The 16,212-nt window shown below is 36.9% G+C and overlaps 1 protein-coding gene across 1 annotated transcript in view; it reads left to right on the top strand.

The window, feature by feature from the left end:
• Window positions 1-8,255, top strand: part of cep112 (centrosomal protein 112) — a 313,987-nt gene extending 305,732 nt beyond the window's left edge. The window contains exon 26 of the mRNA XM_056454261.1: window positions 8,187-8,255. Coding sequence (XP_056310236.1) covers window positions 8,187-8,255 — 69 coding nt within the window. The remainder of the gene's footprint in view (window positions 1-8,186) is intronic.
• Window positions 8,256-16,212: the final 7,957 nt, after the last annotated feature.

Here is a 16,212-nt window from a genome sequence, read left to right as displayed (position 1 = left end):
TGTTCTTTGCCATCTGTTTTAGAGAGCATGATTACATATTGAGAACCACTTTTTTACAATGACCCTGGCTGTTTAATGACCTTACATCTTGTATCACATCCCTTGTGGCTTGAAGTATACCTGAAACAGCGTTTTTTTTATTTTAATATTGCCAAAATCTCTTATTTCCAGTGATTATTTCGGTAGAAAACCAATTACATAATTTACCTGAAACTGTAACTTACCTGAAACTATACCTGAAACAGTGTTTGTTTGTTTATTTATTTTAATATTGCCAAAATCCTTTATTTCCAGTGATTATTTCGGTAGAAAACCAATTACATAATTTACCTGAAACTGTAACTTACCTGAAACTATACCTGAAACAGTGTTTGTTTATTTATTTTAATATTGCCAAAATCTCTTATTTCCAGTGATTATTACGATAAAAAACCAATTACATAATTTACCTGAAACTGTAACTTACCTGAAACTATACCTGAAACAGTGTTTGTTTGTTTATTTATTTTAATATTGCCAAAATCTCTTATTTCCAGTGATTATTACGGTAAAAAACCAATTACATAATTTACCTGAAACTGTAACTTACCTGAAACTATACCTGAAACAGGGTTTTTTTTTTTATTAATTTTAATATTGCCAAAATCCCTTATTTCCAGTGATTATTTCGGTAGAAAACCAATTACATAATTTACCTAAAACTGTAACTTACCTGAAACAGTGTTTGTTTATTTATTTTAATATTGCCAAAATCTCTTATTTCCAGTGATTATTACGGTAAAAAACCAATTACATAATTTACCTGAAACTGTAACTTACCTGAAACTATACCTGAAACAGTGTTTGTTTGTTTATTTATTTTAATATTGCCAAAATCCCTTATTTCCAGTGATTATTTCGGTAGAAAACCAATTACATAATTTACCTGAAACTGTAACTTACCTGAAACTATAGCTGAAACAGTGTTTGTTTGTTTATTTATTTTAATATTGCCAAAATCCCTTACTTCCAGTGATTATTTCGGTAGAAAACTGATTACATAATTTACCTGAAACTGTAACTTACCTGAAACGATACCTGAAACAGTGTTTGTTTATTTATTTTAATATTGCCAAAATCTCTTATTTCCAGTGATTATTACGATAAAAAACCGATTACATAATTTACCTGAAACTGTAACTTACCTGAAACTATACCTGAAACAGTGTTTGTTTGTTTATTTATTTTAATATTGCCAAAATCCTTTATTTCCAGTGATTATTTCGGTAGAAAACCAATTACATAATTTACCTGAAACTGTAACTTACCTGAAACGATACCTGAAACAGTGTTTGTTTATTTATTTTAATATTGCCAAAATCTCTTATTTCCAGTGATTATTACGATAAAAAACCGATTACATAATTTACCTGAAACTGTAACTTACCTGAAACTATACCTGAAACAGTGTTTGTTTGTTTATTTATTTTAATATTGCCAAAATCTCTTATTTCCAGTGATTATTACGGTAAAAAACCAATTACATAATTTACCTGAAACTGTAACTTACCTGAAACTATACCTGAAACAGGTTTTTTTTTTTTATTAATTTTAATATTGCCAAAATCCCTTATTTCCAGTGATTATTTTGGTAGAAAACCAATTACATAATTTACCTGAAACTGTAACTTACCTGAAACTATAGCTGAAACAGTGTTTGTTTGTTTATTTATTTTAATATTGCCAAAATCCCTTACTTCCAGTGATTATTTCGGTAGAAAACTGATTACATAATTTACCTGAAACTGTAACTTACCTGAAACTATACCTGAAACAGTGTTTGTTTGTTTATTTATTTTAATATTGCCAAAATCTCTTATTTCCAGTGATTATTACGGTAAAAAACCAATTACATAATTTACCTGAAACTGTAACTTACCTGAAACTATACCTGAAACAGGGTTTTTTTTTATTATTAATTTTAATATTGCCAAAATCCCTTATTTCCAGTGATTATTTTGGTAGAAAACCAATTACATAATTTACCTGAAACTGTAACTTACCTGAAACTATACCTGAAACAGTGTTTGTTTGTTTGTTTATTTATTTTAATATTGCCAAAATCCTTTATTTCCAGTGATTATTTTGGTAGAAAACCGATTACATAATTTACCTGAAACTGTAACTTACCTGAAACTATACCTGAAACCATGTTTGTTTGTTTATTTATTTTAATATTGCCAAAATCCCTTATTTCCAGTGATTATTTTGGTAGAAAACCAATTACATAATTTACCTGAAACTGTAACTTACCTGAAACTATAGCTGAAACAGTGTTTGTTTGTTTATTTATTTTAATATTGCCAAAATCCCTTATTTCCAGTGATTATTTCGGTAAGAAACCAATTACATAATTTAGTTACAGAACTTACATTTCTTAAAAGTAATTAAAGAAAAGTACAGGATGTATTAAGCTCGGTTTCCTAGCTAGCTCGACCTCTCTGCTCATGTGATCAGTCCACATTCGGTGTGTTTGGTGTCTGTGATCACAGCATTATCTTCCGGTCCCTCAGCTAATAATGGCGAGCAGTCAGACCTCACGTCTTTGAACTCAAGTGGCTCTTGTTTATTTGATTTCTTCTGATGGGGAGGGGGTAACAAGTGCTGCGAGTTCCTCCATAGACATGGATCTAATTTGGCCACGGGCCTTTGAAGTCTCCGGTCCAGTTCATCTCCTTATGTGCAATTACACCCGCCAACCACATTAATACGGGCTTCAAGGGCTCCGGCCAGGGTCTTATTAGTTACAGTCGGCCTTGTTCTACACAAGTCTGCGGCGAGGCATTTTTGTTAAACATTTCGAATCTAAACAATAGCCCCTCTTTGTCAGGCTTGGTCCAGGGCCCCTCAAACAACATTTGGAGATGGCAGTTCAAAGAGCCTGGCGCACGCCTCTGAATAGCTCTGACTAGATTCTTCTGGAATCGCAGCCACAACTCTGTGATCTGATATGTTTATGCATTGTAATTGGTGACCAGCGTGGCCTCCGCTGTCCTTGAATATTTCCAGCATCGCACATTGCAGTGCATTATTTTAACGAAACCAGCAGCCGTTTAGGAATCTAACCATAGTCATTCTTTTCAGAGTCCCAGGCATGCATTTGCAAGCATGGTAACGTTAGATTTGCTTTGAGGTTTGCTCTGTGTATCTTGGTTTCCAGGAAAACGGTCGCAGAACAATGCACATTCTTTTCAGGCTCATACGAACTTAAAAAAAGCCAAGTGTGTCCCTTTAACGTGGGATATTTTTGTAAAGTAATTGCTTTTGCTTGCTAAGACGGTGCACTGTAAACACTTTTGCTATACACAAAGTAGCACATACACAACTGATATTAAAATAGTTGCATAAATCATGTTTTGTTTTGTTTGTCCTAATTGTGACTGGACCGACAAAGTTATAGTCAGATCGCCATCAGTAAATACGTTTACATGGACACCAATAATTCTATTTTAATACGATTAATACTCTAATTAAGAGTCTACCATGTAAACAATGATTTTTGATTAATTTAATTTAAGGTCACAATCGAACTAAAGAGAAATCGAAAGACGTGGAGTATGCTGATTTTAGTCGCATTATTGAACACCTTAATCCTTTAATTAACTAATTAAAGACCTTAATCAAACTATTACCGTCATGGAGGACTTTTTCGCCGCGTTATGCGACAGGGTAGTCTACACACACGGCTGTCTGACACTTTTATCTGCACCTACCAACACCTGAATCCCGAAATGCGGAGGGTTTTTTTTCTCCCATTCAGCATGTGGTATGAGATTCCATTGAGACTACTCTCTTCCAGCAGTTCATAGTCGCATCCAATATCTCATTTGTCACGGGGGCATGCATGAAATGTTCCTGAATGAAAGTGAAAGTGCCAAACTGCAGTTAAAGTCGACTAATTAAAAATGAAACACCCGGAATCACATACAACTCAGGAGGAAACATGGATAGCGCGGTGACGCAATGACGTTAATCGATGTGTTATACCATGTAAAATGGCATCATGAAAGGAACATTCGAAAAGCAGCTCATGTAAACACTTAATTACTTAATTAGATTAAGACAAATAATGCGATTACTGATGTCTATGTAAACGTAGTCTACGTTTATTAATACTGATGTATTAATATGTGGTCATAATTTGTAAAAGTTCTTATTTAGCCTTTTTTGCTAATCGGTTTTTAGTAAGTGCTCCACTGAAATGTATATATTTCATAAGCAAAAAGATCAGAGACTGTTCAATTTCTCATAATGTGACCACTTTTAAAGCAAGTCAAATAATCTTGCCTGGCAGTATCTCAACTTAAAAAGGCTTTAACATTTGTGGGGTTCCTATTCAGCTTGATTATATGTCAGTAGTGGACTGTTAAGAAAAGTTTTCCTTTATTGCAATATTTAAGTAATTTTTTTTACGTAAACTTGGAGTTTTTATTTATTTGTGATGAATTCACATCTATACTGTATTTCATAAAAACCTACCTTTCCTTGTTACTTTGTTAAAGAAATTATCATTTGCTCAGATAAGTGACAGCATTGTTCGAAGCTTTGTGTAGAAGCTGAATCTTTTCAGTTAACCTATTAAATCAATTCACAAGTCACACTGAAAAATTCATTCTACTTTTGGACTGATCTGACTGCATCTGTTTTCACTGAATTCTACTCAAAATAAGCCAAGAAGCATATGTACAATTTATAGTAGCTGATGCAACTTGTTTATGATGAATTATTAATATATTATTGTATGTGAAAATCATATATAGGTTGCGTACACTCATCGGCCACTTTATTAGGTACACCTTACTAGTAATGGGTTGGAGCCCCTTTTGCCTTCAGAACTGCCTTAATCCTTGGTGGCATAGATTCATTAAGGTACTGGAAATATTCCTCAGAGATTTGGGTCTATATTGGTATGATAGCATCACGCAGTTGCTGCAGAATTGTCGGCTGCACATCCATGATGCAAATCTCACGTTCAACCACATCCATAAAGGTGCTCTACTGGATTGAGGTCTGGGGACTGTAGAGTCCATATGAGTATAGTGAACTCATTGTCATGTTCAAAAATACAGTCTGAGATGATTCACACTTTATGACATGGCGCGTTATCCTGCTGCAAATAGCCATCAGAAGATGCGTACACTGTGGACATAAAGGGATGGACATGGTCAGCAACAATTCTCAGCTAGGCTGTGGTGTTGACGCGATGCTCAATTGGTACAAATTGTGCCAAAAAAATGTCCCCCACACCATTACACCACCACCACCAGCCTGAACCGTTGATACAAGGCAGGATAGACCCATGCTTTCATGTTGTTGATGCCAAATTCTGACCCTGCCATCCGAATGTCGCAGCAGAAATCGAGACTCATCAGACCAGGCAACGTTTTTCCAATCTTCTATTGTCCAATTTTGGTGATCCTGTGCGAATTGTAGCCTCAGTTTCCTGTTCTTAGCTGACAGGAGTGACATCTGGTGTGGTCTTCTGCTGCTGTAGCCCATCCGCCTCAAGGTTGGACGTGTTGTGCGTTCAGAGATTCTCTTCTGCAGACCTCAGTTGTAACGAGTGGTAATTTGAGTTACTGTTGCCTTTCTATCAGCCCAACCCAGTCTGGCCATTCACCTCTGACCTCTGGCATCAACAAGGCATTAGCGCCCACAGAATTGCCACTCACTATTTTCTTTTTTTCAGACCATTCTCTGTAAACCCTAGAGATGGTCGTGCATGAAAATCCCAGTAGATTAGCAGTTTCTGAAATACTCAGACCAGCCTGTCTGGCACCAACAACAAAGCCACGGTCAAAGCCACTTAAATCACCTTTCTTCCTCATTCTGATGCTCGGTTTGAACTGCAGCAGATCATCCTGACTGTGTATACATGCCTAAATGCATTGAGTTGCTGCCATGTGATTGGTTGATTAAAATTTTTTGTTAATGAGTAGTTGGACAGGTGTACCTAATAAAGTGGCCGTGAGTGCATATCAATTGTTTACAGAGTAAATCTGAATAAATTGTGCTGTAAAATATTTTCTGAACACAAGGTTAAAATAATGAATGCCTACCTTTCTAAAATGCTATACTTTTTTCCCTATGTGAAGGACATGTAAATGGCATGTAAATGAGAAAACATAGCCCAGTAACATATATGAGATTCACAAAAATGTAGACAGCGGCCTTTGGTAGATTTGTCAACACAAGTTGCAAGGAAACGTCACCGATGCAACGCATTGTTACCCTCGGCATCCTTTCCCAATGAGCCAATGAGATGGATAAAGTGCAGACATTTTTCATTAGGGTATCAATTAGTGATGAGTCATTCTTGAATGATTCGTTCACTTTGAACGAATCTTCAACATGACTCGGGAAGTATGAGTCCTCTCAGGGAGTGATTCGTTCGTCTGCGCATGTGCACATTTGTGCAGGTGGTTTCATTCCTTTATCAAGTCTTTTGAGTCGTTCATCACGTGAAAGACAGAAGCCAATCATATGCGTTTAGAGCTGGGAAAAGATTTGATCCGTTCATCTCTGAAGTCCTCGGGTTTGAGTCATCTCTCGTTACATGCTGTCACATGATGAACGAACGACTCAAAAACCAGAAGACTCGAAAGGTGAACTAATCATGGCTCCTTTCGGCTCAGACTGTGTACATTGGCTAAGATTATATGTGATTGTCAGTGTAACGTGAACGGACCACTCAAATTTGAAGACATGAAGAGGTGAGCTGAGCAAAGAGACACAAAAACCATAGACAAAAGAGCAGGTAAACAATGAATTATTATATTCTCTTTCTTATAGCATTCTAGTTATGACTTGTTTGTAGTGTGATCAACGTTTGGGCTAGTTGTAGATGTGTTTGGAAGCAACTCGTAGCATTTTAATAATATTTTGGCAAAATGAACAACATGACTCGAAAAAAGATTCGTTCATCTCAATGAACGAGACTCAAAGGTCAGAGTCAGTAAAATGATCCGAACTTCCCATCACTTTCAATATTTTTTGCAAGCCATCATCGATATTTATATATCATGGTTGAGCTTATGGAGCTTGGTCCAAATTATACAAGACCCTTTTGTAAAATAACAAACAAGTTTATGCATGAAAAATTCATGGTTTCATCCTTATTTATACTTCAAGCTCAACTTTCTGTCACAGTTTGTGTAGAGGAAAGGGGAGCGAGGACTCAGGTGCAGAAAGTAATATGGGTTTTATTAATCATAAAATAAACAGTAAAATAAAAAAACATTAACAAAACTGACAAACCAAACTAAACTGGGCAGGCTGGGATCTGGACTGGAACGTACACACGACAAGGTAGCACACGATGAGGCAACATACGATAAAGAACTGGCACAGGACAGCAGACATGAGGAGAATATAAGCAGAAGTAAATCAACACACAAACAGATGAACATAATTAACTAATAATGGGTTAACAAGGAGGGTGGGACTAGACGATAGAGCACATGACGCAAAAAGACAACACAAGCCATGTGCTCACATAAAACACGCAGCCAATTAGAGAACTCATTAACCGCGTGTTCATATGACAAGACAAACACTGAAGCACACAACAAAAGCGCACGACCACAATGTAAACACAGAGCCACGTGCTTTGACAACAGACGCAAGACATGAGCACATGATAGATGAAAACACCTTACCGTGCGCTCACAAATGCAACGCGCATGTTTCATCTCAGCACCAACCAAAACCGAAACCAACTAGATGGAGACGCTGAGAATGAAACTGCGCGATGCTGACGAAACAAAACACAAACACGTACAAGTACAAGAGCGCGCGTCATCAAGTGGGACCTATGACGACGTGCACCCAGACAATGACAAAACAAGTGCTCGACCCAAGAAAACTCGAGCCGAGCACAACAGGACAGGACAAGACAGAGCTAGTGTCCGGACTCTGCCACCAAAACAAGAATTTACAAGACCAGAGTGGCAGAACCCTGACACTCTCAGGTTTCACTTTCAGCTGAAGTGGTTTCTAATAGGCTATAACTAAAATGCATTGAAAGGTCATTTTGAAAAAAAGTACTTGAAACAAATCACAGTGTGTTTATTGGCAGTTTCTTTGCAGTGACTTGAATGTAAACCCTACAGCATGTTCCTCTAAGCTGGAGCTGTGTTTGTGTGCAGGTCAGTTTCCTGCAGAAGAGAGCGTCCGTCTTACAGGAGCAGCTGGATGCTGGACACATCAGGAGGTGAGGGCCTGGACACTGATCCTCATTCATTCAGTGTGTCTGCTGTGTATATACACTCATGATTTAAAACATGTTAGAATGATTGTCGCTTAAGTCTTTAAGTAAGTACGTTTGTTGTCCACAAACACGACTAGATATTTAGACCCAATCCCAATTCTACCCCTTAGCCCTTCCCCTTCCCCTTCCCCCTACCCCTCGTTTTGCGCGTTCACATCAAGGGGTTGGGGTGTCCCAATTCTCTTTAGCTTGAAGGCGTATGGCTAAGGGGAAGGGGTGAATACCCCTTCGAACGAAGATTTTTCAGGGCCTCACTTGAAAACCAAGGGGTAAGAAAATTTCCCAGAATACACCAGCCACAACAGCAGTATTGCTGAACCTGAAAGTAAGAAGATCCACCAATTAGTATTTGGTCATTATTATGAATTTTTACAACAAACAAGCATATGTTTTAATATATTCATAACCGCGTTGATATTTTACCATCATGCTTTTAAAAAATGCTAAAATAAAAACAGCTAAATTCGGCTATCTATAATCCATAATCATAACTCCTGTATAGCAGTCCCACAACATTCTGACACTCGATGACACTTTATTACCTTGTCAGAAATGTCTAGTGGTTGAGAATGAGCTTTTTACAGTGTCTGCTATAATGTTAATGTTGTTTTGGTGTGTTTACATTGATGAATATGGCCACTGTGTAAATGCGCAGTATAGTTACGACCTTATTGCAACATTAGATTGACATGATAATACACCTTCAGTAATTTCCTGAAGATAAATGCCAAAAAATAACATAACTGTAATAACTACAGCAGTCGCGATCGTCTGATTTCATATAAAGCAAGAGATTGTGATGACATATGATGCAGTTTGCAAGTGCTGTAGTGCTGTCCCAATTCTTAGGGGTAAATTTTGAAGCTCTTCCCCTTAACCCTTGGTTTTAAGGGCCAAGGAGAAGGGGAAAGGGTAGGAGTACAAAAATAGAATTGGGATTTGGCCTTTATAATATAATAATAATACATTTTTATTTATATAGCGCCTTTCTAGAGCTCAAGGACACTTTGCAATAATTGTAACAAAAAGAGATAGTACGAACAGACATTAAAAGAAATAATAATCAAGTAGAGACAACATTAGGTTCACAAACATGCAAGTACAGGGTGATCAAACAAAGTGGTCAGTTTATCAAATCAAAACTCACTTGTTCTGGATGTTAGACATCTAAGTAAAGATTCATTTCAGTGTTTGCAGACTTTTGCTCTCTTTGTCTTTAAGTGTGAAGTTTGTGAATGTGAATTACTGATACACAAAGTTTTACAAACACAGTCTGTTAGAATCAGAATCAGAAAGAGCTTTATTGCCAGGTATGTTCACACATACAAGTAATTTGTTTTGGGGACAGAGCTTCTACAGTGCAGCAGGATTACAGAGACAGGACAAAAAACAGATAATAAATATATTTAAAAAATAGAAGTAAGTAGTGAATGCAAATATACAAATTAACAAGTGTATGTACAGGTATATTACTATATACAACGTTATATGTGCAGCTGTTATGTGCAAATTGGCATGTAAAGTGTGTTGTTAAATAAGTGTATATGTGTATAAAATAGGAAAGCATACACAGTTGAAGTCAGAATTATTAGCTCCCCTTTGAATTTTTTTCTTTTTTAAATATTTCCCAAATGATGTTTAACAGAGCAGGGAAATTTTCACAGTATGTCTGATAATATTTTTTCTTCTGAAGAAAGTCTTATTTGTTTTATTTCAGCTAGAATAAAAGCAGTTTTTATTTTTTATGAACCATTTTAAGGTCAAAATTATTAGCGCCTTTAGGCTGTATTTTTTTTTTTCGATAGTCTACAGTAGGGGTTCCCAAACTTTTCAGCCCACGACCCCAAAATAACAATGCTAGTGACTCGCGACCCCCGATATCCTCTGAGGTGGCTATAAATACAGAAATCTTGAATGCAATGGCGCACACACACTAATAGACCCGAGTCTATTCTTCGTAAAAAAATTTTAAATGTATGTCAGTGCAGTAAAAATGCCAGAAAGTTTAACCTGGTGTTATAAAATCTGCTGCATCTGATGCTATTGCTGTGCCTTTAATATAATGTAATTACCTCAGGCGTCGCAATCCAATAGAACTAGTAACTATAAGCTACTATAGTAACTATATAGTATATAGTAACTATAAACAACATTTTTTTCAGTAGGTTATGGATAAAATATGGTAATTCTTATGGTTTAATAAAAATAAATAGATTTTTGGAAATCACCAGGCGACTCCGCTTCATTGTCCCGCGATCCCTCGGGGGGTCCCGACCCCCACTTTGAGAACCACTGGTCTACAGAACAAACCATCATTATACAATAACTTGCCTAATTACCCTAACCTGCCTAGTTAACCTAATTAAACTAGTTAAGCCTTTAAATGTCACTTTAAGCTGTATAGAAGTGTCTTGAAAAATATCTAGTCAAATATTATTTACTGTAATAATCAGTTATTAGAGATGAGTTATTAAAACTATTATGTTTAGAAATGTGTTGAAAAAATCTCTCCGTTAAACAGAAATTGAAGAAAAAAAATAAACAGAGGGGCTAATAATTCTCACTTCAACTGTATATATTAAACCTGTGCAACTTGAAGCCAAAATGGTGCAATCTACATGTGATCATTCACTGGTGCTTTTTGATGATCAGCAAGCGGCAGACTGTAGGATCGTGCACACCTGGTCAATTTTCACTCGCACTTATCATCAGCATTTTTCAAGGTGTTTTTCTGCATTCGTACTTAAGCGATTTTCACCGGTGTTGAGACAATTGAACATACAAAGAGTAAACAAAGCAGTATTTAGTCCCATTATGACAATAATTGTCAATCACCACTGAGGGATTCAAAGTGGGATTTGTCTGATAATCTACAAACTTAAATCAGAAAATGTTGGGACAGTATGGAAGAGGCAAATAAAAAAAGAAAGTAGTGATTTCCGAATTTACTTTGACTTGTATTTTATTGCAGATAATATAAACACACACAAAATATTTCATGTGTTGTCTGGTCAACTTCAATTCAATTGTAAATATACATCCTTTCCTGTCATTCAGACCTGTAACACATTCCAAACGTTCCGTCAACATTGTGGGAAGAAAACTTGCAAACATACAGTACAGCACTTCAGTCACACTGCTAGCGATCGAAGATTTATTTTAATTTGGCGAGCGTAAATCATTCTGTATTGTACAGGAGACACGGCACGGAGGAGATTGATTGACAATGGTCTACAGCCAGTCAGGAGGCAGAACACAATGCGCTGTTAAAAAAAAGCATGTCAGATTGCACGAAAAAAAAAGCGGTGAAAGTGCGAGGCCGCAAAAAGTGAGCTGCATTATAGCGAGGGACCACTGTATTCAACTAATTTGGGTTATTAGTGCAGCTTCATAACGAACCATTCGAATGATAAACTCAGCTCCGTCAGAGGCTCGGCCGCCGCAGGTGTTGATCAGAGGGAATTAAATAAACTGTGTCGGATGTGTCGGATGGATGGGGCAACCGTTACTGCATCCAAATTGGTAAAAAGCCTTGGAGTAACGATTGATGACCAACTAAACTTCTCTGACCACATTTCTAGAACTGCTCGATCTTGCAGATTCGCACTCTATAACATCAGAAAGGTCCGACCCTTCCTATCTGAACATGCAGCTCAACTCATTGTTCAAGCTCTTGTTCTCTCCAAACTGGATTATTGCAACTCTCTACTAGCCGGGCTACCAGCTAGTTCTATCAAACCTCTTCAGCTGCTTCAGAACGCTGCAGCACGAGTGGTCTTTGATGAACCCAAAAGAGCACATGTCACTCCGCTACTCACCCGTTTGCACTGGCTGCCAGTTGCTGCTCGCATCAAATTCAAAGCTCTGATGTTTGCTTACAAAGCGACCTCTGGCTTTGCTCCTTCTTATCTGCTCTCACTTCTGCAGATTTATGCGCCCTCCAGAAACTTGCGTTCTGTGAATGAACGTCGCCTCGTGGTTCCATCCCTAAGAGGGAAGAAATCACTTTCCCGAACTCTCTCATTCAATCTGCATAGTTGGTGGAATGAACTCCCTAACTGCATCAGAATGGCAGAGTCACTTGCTGTCTTCAAGAAACGACTAAAAACTCAACTATTTAGTCTTCTTTCCTTCCTAATCTGTAACTGCCTCTCTGGCTATACCACTAACTGTACTCTCTCAAAAAAAAAAAAACATTACTAATGCTTTGCTTCTTAGACTTTACACACCTGAAACTTGTCTATAGCACTTATTCACTGCTGCTCTTATAGTTGTTTAAATTGCTGGCTGACTCTCATTTTCACTTTAATTTTGTCTTTGTTCACTGATCAAATATTCCAGGTTGATTTCTTTCTGTCACAGGTCACGCTCCTGCCTGGTATTTCACCAAATGTAGAGTCCAAAACATTTTCAAACTGGCCTAGCAGTGATCATTTGAAAAAAAAAAAAACTGATTAGTTTAAATTTGTTTTGCGAATTAATTCTTCAATACACTCAACGTAGAAAAAAAAGAAATTCTGAGAACTACCAAAGACCTCCATTTTCCGTAAATCGTGTTGTTTGCAAGTGTTTTCCTCAATGCAAACCCTACAATCGTGATATCTGACCATTTTTGTGCTTTAATTTAATTTATATTTGCTTGATATTAAGATGTAAAATAAGTCTCTGATGTCCCTAGAGTGTGTATGTGAAGTTTCAGCTTAAAATACCCAACGAATAATGTTTTATAACTCTTTAAAACTGCCCTTTTTTAGGCTTTTATGCTAATCATGTCATTTTGGTGACTGTCGTTTTAAATTCAAATGAGGTGCTCTTTTCAAAAGAGGGCGGAGCTACAAATGCCTCCGTTACAGCAAAGTGGCAGATTCAAAAACAAGACTAACATCCCATGTTGATGAGGGAGAGATCATTATTAATGGGCGGGGCTTTCTTCATCTAATGACATGTGCAAAGGGAGAATGTCAATCAAAGTGTTCCTGCAGACTCTCTGTTTTTATCAAGTGTGATTATAAGCAATGAAATTAAGAATGTTTTACCATTAGACGTCGGTTATATAAAAGTTTTAAGAATAATAGGCCTCCTTCAGCATGTTTAATGACCTATTTTATATGTATATAATCTTCTATAATCATTGCTCTCTTTCTCTCTCTCACACTCACGCACTATATAGGTAGGGGTGGATATTAGGCCTTTAAAAATATCCTCACGAGAGAGTCCATCTCATCCTCACTGCTGCTTTCACGCTGACCTCGTCTGATGTGCCACATATTAAAGCCATATTTATGTACCAAGTCAGTGTGTTTTATATTTTAATCATTATTTTGTTGTTGTTAATTCTGTTAAATACATCAGTTGTTGTTGTTTTATTATCATTTATATTAAATATGACATTGTTTTTCAAACATCCAGCTTTGCAGTGTTGTCATTTTCCTGTTGTCTTCATGTAGGTGTTTTTTGTGCCTCTGGTGTGTTAGAAACACTAATTTCTCCGCCTCCACCTGTCACCTGACAAACTACTCGTCCCACCTCGAAGTCAGGATTTATTGAGGTAGAAGTTGACTGATCGTGTGCCACAGATGCAGTGTTTACACTCTTTACACTCTACATATTCATTCAAATGGCGGAACGTAATTTAACACCGACTCTTGTATCGAGAGTATTAACATTAGTACAAGTACAGGGTTCACACGGTCCTGGGAAAGTCATGGAATTTTAACATGCCATTTTCCATGCCTGAAAAAGTTTTGGAAAAATAAATAAACAAACTCAAAATGTTTTGGAAAAGTCAACAAATGTCAGTGTACTTGTATATATTTGAGATGATAATATTGGGTACATTTTAAATACGAGTGTCTGTCCATCCCGTCATGCGATGCTCTCTGTGTGGGGTAAAAAGCAACTCACAGTTTCAGGTTCGCCTCTCTTTCTCTCGCTTTCACCATAATTCAACAAACATTTTGGGCTCTATTTTACTGATCTATTTATGGGTAAAGTCTAAAGCGCATGGCGCAAAAGCATTTAAGGGCGTCCGAATCCACTTTTACTATTTTAAGGACAGAAAAATAATGTCTGCGCCCTGGCACATGGTCTAACAGGGTTGTGCTTATTCTCTTAATGAGTTATGGGTGTGTTTTGAGCATAATGTGCATTAAACCAATCAGAGTCTCATATGCCATTCTCTTTCGCCATGGCGGACTTTGTAAGTGGAAAAACTGAACACTTCAGTAGAAAGAAAACAGTTAAACAGACCATCTGCAGCGCGAGGCTAAAGAATAAACCTCCTCCATTCGGCCTCTTTACTTTCTCTTTACTTTACTTTTACTCTTTACTTTACTCCTTTACTTTCGTGGAGTAAGGAAACGGTGTTGTACGCACTCCACTGAAGACATCTGTTAGCCTACATATTTAATTTCGTTGTTAAGCGCAAAGATTTGATTCAAAACTATTTCTAAATTCAGTTCTAATTTCCAGTAAATGAATAAATGAACTTATTATGTATTGTGATACTTGTTATATCCAAACACACATCTTATTTATATGCCCCATATGGTGATGAAAACCTCACAGGTGGACAAATCTAAATTAGTTTTTTTATTAAAACAAATATAAATATGCGTATTTATATATAATAAATATATCTAATAATAACATTATACAAATGCAAATTGTTTCGAATGAACTGAAAAAAAGTGGTGTTTTTTATATTTATGAAGAAAATAATAATTATTATTGTAAAATTTTAATCCTTTAATTGTTTTTTGCTACTTAAATAATAAAATTTGATTTGCTATTTAAACAATGTGGCGCAAAACGTGAAAATTAGGGTTGTGCTGGTCTGAAAATAGCAACAAATCGCACCAAACACTTCTTGCGGCTTGAAAAATAAAACTGTTAAACATAATTTGGGAAATCTTTAAAAAAGAAAAGAAAATTCAAAGGGGGGCTAATAATTCCGTTTATCAGTACCTAAAACATTTAAGAGGACCATTTTTGTACTTATTAGATACTAATATGTACCCTTGATGTATTAATATGGACCTTGTAGGTCCAGATTTGTACCTTTTGACTGCTCGCGTACCTTTCTGAGAGTGTATGAGCTTCAGAAGGCACCCCGATGGCTTTGTGGTTAGCACTGTCACCTCACAGCATCAAGGTCACTGGTTCGAGTCCCAGCTGGGCCAGTTGGCATTGCTGTGTGGAGTTTGCATGTTCTGCTCGTGTTCGTGTGGGTTTCCTCCGGGTGCTCCAATTTTTCCCACAATTTAAAGACATGCGGTATAAGTGAATTGAGTTGGCTAAATTGGCTGTAGTATATGAGTGTGTGTGAATGCGAGAGTGTTTGGGTGTTTCCCAGTACTGGGTTGCGACTGGAAGGGCATCTGCTGCGTAAAACCTAATGCTGGAATAGCTGGTGGTTCATTCCTGAATCCCTGAATCCTGTGGCGATCCCTGATAAAAAAGAGACTAAGCTGTAAGAAAATGAATGATAAACCTGTAAAGACTACATTTCTATACTCATATTTGGTTTTTCTCATTGCACCACACCTCAGATGTGACGATCTGATACCCAGAGTTTGCTTTTTGGAGCAGGTCTTAGGTCTTTTGTAGTCTCTGGTCTTCTTTAGTTGTCAAACTGACAATTCATCCATTCCCTGAAGTGCTTGTCCTGTAGGATAAGATCATGAAGGTGCACAACATGTTATACAAAAGATGGCTAGTCAAGTTGACAAACTAAATGAATAATACATCTTTTTGGAAGTAAGATTTTCAACTTTAAATAGGGTTTCCATCCAAAAGTAAATTATGTGCGGTTCAATTAAGATGTTGCTGCAGCTGAGTGTAGTGTTGGTGGCCAAGCAACCAACAGTAAACAAGGGAAGCATAGCGAAGACAGCTGATTGGTC

The sequence above is a fragment of the Danio aesculapii genome, chromosome 3 (assembly GCF_903798145.1).
Source record: "Danio aesculapii chromosome 3, fDanAes4.1, whole genome shotgun sequence".
NCBI classification, from domain to species: Eukaryota; Metazoa; Chordata; class Actinopteri; order Cypriniformes; family Danionidae; genus Danio; species Danio aesculapii.
The sequence above is the reverse complement of the archived record's forward strand: the minus strand, read 5'-3'. Positions and strand labels throughout refer to the sequence as shown.